The 5,000-nt window shown below is 21.9% G+C and overlaps 1 protein-coding gene across 1 annotated transcript in view; it reads right to left on the reverse strand.

Annotated features, from left to right (window-relative positions):
• LOC122243938 (uncharacterized) overlaps positions 1 to 5,000 on the reverse strand; it is a 102,640-nt gene that overhangs the window by 29,675 nt on the left and 67,965 nt on the right. Inside the window, exons 7-8 of the mRNA XM_086556652.1 lie at positions 2,494 to 2,643; positions 1,901 to 1,958 (exon numbers count right to left, since the gene is read on the reverse strand). Of these exons, the coding sequence (XP_086412778.1) occupies positions 1,901 to 1,958; positions 2,494 to 2,643 (208 nt within the window). The remainder of the gene's footprint in view (positions 1 to 1,900; positions 1,959 to 2,493; positions 2,644 to 5,000) is intronic.

Below are 5,000 nucleotides of genomic sequence, written 5' to 3' on the forward strand. Positions count from 1 at the left end.
ATATTATAAATATATACAGATACAATATATATTCCTAATTCATATATTCCATTATAAATATATAAATATATATAATATATATATATATCATATATAAATATAATATATATATATATAAATATATATTATTATTATAGAACATATATATATATATTATATAATATATATATAATATATATATTATATAATATATATATATATAGTATATAATATTATAAAAAATATAAATATATATATATATATATATTTTATTATGTATGTATAATATATAGACATTAATAAATAGATATATTATAGATATATATTATAATAATATATATAATAATATATATATATATATATATATATATATATGAATAAATATATATATATATACTGATTATAATAAATTATATATAAATATATAATAGATAAGATATATATCTATGAATATAGGAATATAGGAATATAGGAATATAGGAATATAGGAATATAGGAATATAGGAACAGAGGAACAAAGGAATAGAGGAATTGAGTAATTTATGAATACATGGATGCATGAATAGATGAATATAAGAATATATCAACATAGGAACATATGAATATATGAATAAATGAATAGATATATCCATATCTATCTATCTATATCTATATCTATATATATAATTATATATATATTTATGTACAGATAGATAGATAGATAGATAGATAGATAGACAGATAGATAGATATGAATAAATTTATTCGTCTATTCATATATTCCTATGTTCATATGTTGATATATTCATATATCAATATACACATATATATATATATTTAACATATAAAATATATATATATATTATATAATATATATATATATACATATATGTATATATATGTATATATATATATATATATATAAATATATATATGTATAAATATATATATATATGTATAAATATATAAACATGTATAAAAATATATATGTATATACATATATTTATATATCTTTATACATATATATACACATAAATACACACACACACACACACACACACACACACACACACACACATACATACATACATACATACATACATACATACATACATACATACATACACACACACAACACACTGACTCACACACACACACAACACAATATATACATACATCTACATAGATATATATATATATAAATATATATATATATATATATATATACATATACAAATACATAATAATATATATATATATATATATATATATATATATAATATAGATTACATATACATATACATATACATATACATATACATATAGATATACATATACATATACATATACATATACATATACATATACATATATATATACACATGTTTATCTTTTGTAAATGGATCTAAGTAAATGTATGTATGTACATACTGTATATCTGCCTAATTGGGCAGCTATATGGTACATGTGTGTGTTCACATTTGATATCCTACTCCATGAATTTTAATGATTTAGATACCATACATTTGAGAGCATACCAGTCAAAATTATTATATATTGCAATATCAAAAATCCTTATCTATCTACAACATGCATCACACATAATTGACAGATATAAGTACTTCACAGCCCTTTTCTTTACCATAGTAGGATTAATTACTTTCATTAGTGGATATCTAACTCAAAGAAAAAATGTACAAACCAAAAAAGACTGTAATTGGTTATAAATATCATAAGGAAAACTTCTATGATGATTGAATGAAAAAAATGATAAAAAGACAATACAACACAAACTGCAGAGTTCAGGAAGGTTTATCAACTAATCAAACAGTGGACAGGTTCATATAATCTAGATTCAAGATTTCAGTATTGCCAACAAAAACCCAAACAACTGAGTGACATATAGCATAGTGCTGATTCTTGTTTTAATATATGATAAAACCTGGGAACCTTCACTTCAAGTATATCTACTGGACTGTCTTCACACAGTCTCCCCTGGCCTGATGTATACAGGAATGTGGGTGAGTTTTATCATAAATAGTAATCTAAACCTGCCTTCCCTCAAGGTACCTGGCATAAGTTATGACTAAGGCTACAGACTTGATAAAAATTAAGTATTACACCTTCACCAACACAATTTCCATTGAAAACATGCAACCAGGTTAGGAAGGGACATTTATATATATTACAGTAGTTTCTAACCTAGTCTAACTGATTACTGTATGCCATACTGGAGATTTTGAATCAATAAAAATTATTTCCTGAGGTATCTTTATATCAAATATATAAAAAAACAAATGAGGCAAGATTCTCCTAATATCAACACTAGGGAGAACAATCACACAATATATAAGTGAAAGATTAGGAATTTCCAAGAAAATAATCATAATGAAGAGTAAAAGATGATGTTATAAGGATACAACAAATTAAATGGCACCAATAATAGGACCAACTTTATGAGCTATAACTAAATAGAAGTAGTTGTGAAAAGATATATGCGAATATGATTTAACAACATTTGTACAACCATGTTACGTCCAAGTATTAGGGTCGTGTTTAGATACATCAGGCCGCAATATAGGACGAATAGAGATGTCGTGCTGACTCGACCTACATACTGGACATAAGCACCATGAAGACCCACTCCACCGGTTGAATCCAAAGAACCCTCTCCGCCTTCTGATACTGAAAAGCAATTTACAACAGAATAAATATGATCTGGTGAAAATGCAAGATATAAAAAAATGGACTTCACATCATAGTCAAGATAAGTTGCCAATTCAAAAAACACAACATATATATATAAATATATTCATATTTATATTTATATACCTATATATAAATATATATATAAACATAAATATATATACAAACATATACATACATACATAAATACATAAACATATATATACATACATAAATAAATACATATACATATATATACATACATAAATAGATACATAAACATATATATACATACATAAATAAATACATATACATATATATATGCATACATAAATAAATACATATACATATATATATACATACATAAATAAATACATATACATATATACATTATATATATATATATATAGTATATATATATAAATTTATATATAATATATATATAAATATATATAAAATATATATATAAAACACATATGTATATACACTGTATAGTTATATGCATATATATTATATATATTATAAATATACATATTATAGAACATATATGAATATATATAGTATATATATAAATAAATATACCCCCCATAAAAATATGTATTTATGCATATATATAATTTATAAAATACAAATGATATATACCTATATTTATAAATATATAATACAACCATACATTATACATATAACTTACCATATATATTTGATATACATATATATATATATATTCTATATAATATATTATATATATATATATATATGAATATTATGTATATATAGGCATATATATATATATTATATAGATTATATATATATATAGTATATATATATATATATATATATATATGGTAGTATGTTTATATACATACACACATTAAATGTATATATTGTGTGTGTGGTGTGTGTGTTTAATAGTATATCACTTAAATATATTAAAAATTATATATATATATATATAAATATATATATAGCATATGATACAATTGTCGTATCCAATTTCAGATTTATACATATATAGTATAGGGATATAATATATATATGATATATAATAAATATATATATATATTCTATATATATATATATGAATACATAATAATGTAAATTATGTAAGTATATTATATATGTATATATAAATGTAGGTATGTAAATGTATTATGTAGTATTATGTAGAGTATGTATGTAATATGTAATGTATGTATGTATGTATGTATGTATGTATGTATGTATAGTTCAGTTCAGAGATTTGCGAAGACGATGCTTCGCCCGGGGACGAGGCGGCCCGGCCTCTGTCAGCTATAAGTGCTGACTCATCTGACAATATATATATATATATATATACATATATATACATATACATAATTATAAACCAATTGCGGACGGGGGGGCCGTGTGAGCTTACTGACCGTCAGAACAGGATGTTTCTGGCCAGAAATGCAAAGACAGTGAAAATTATTTCTTCTCCGCGCTCCTAACAACACGGAATTGCCCTACAAACATTTTCCATTAAATCCACTACAGAACAAGGGTTTATGCTGATTTTCAAAGACTGTAGTTTTGAAACTAGCGACGTGACGGTTATAGTATTTCATGACTGTGAGAGCCTTTTTACAGTACACAGTGGTGGTATTGTGTCGTGTATGCAATGTCGCTCTGTATCTTAAGCCTATCTCGAACCGTCGTCCATATCGTGGCACCTGTCCGCAATGGGTAAATATATAAACTATAAATACGGAAATACAGAAATAGAGAAATTAAGATATATATAAGCATATATACACATTATATATACATTATATATACATTATATATATGTATATATATACATATATATATGTACTTATATACATATATATATATATATATATGTAAATACAAATACATATATATTTATATACATGTATATAAATCATATAAATATATACAGACATAAATATACATATATATAAATATATGCATAAATATACATAGATATACATATATATTAATATACATGTATATATATAGATAAATGATATATAAAAATATATATATATATATAATATATATATATAAATACATATATCTATCATATATATATAATATATATATACATATAAATATATAATTATATATATAGATATATAAATAATATGATTTATAAAAACAAATGTCCATACAAATACATATGTAAATATACAAAAAATAATAGGTCCATATATACATGTATATAAATGGGTGGTTTAATAAATATATGAAATAAAATGTATAGTATGTATGCATAATTTATATATAATAATATAAACATATTTAAGATATATATATATATAAACATAAATATATAATATATCTGTATATAATAAATATTATCTATATATATATAT

The sequence above is a fragment of the Penaeus japonicus genome, unplaced genomic scaffold (genome assembly GCF_977035675.1).
Source record: "Penaeus japonicus unplaced genomic scaffold, GWHDUDI00000001_assembly GWHDUDI00000033, whole genome shotgun sequence".
NCBI classification, from domain to species: Eukaryota; Metazoa; Arthropoda; class Malacostraca; order Decapoda; family Penaeidae; genus Penaeus; species Penaeus japonicus.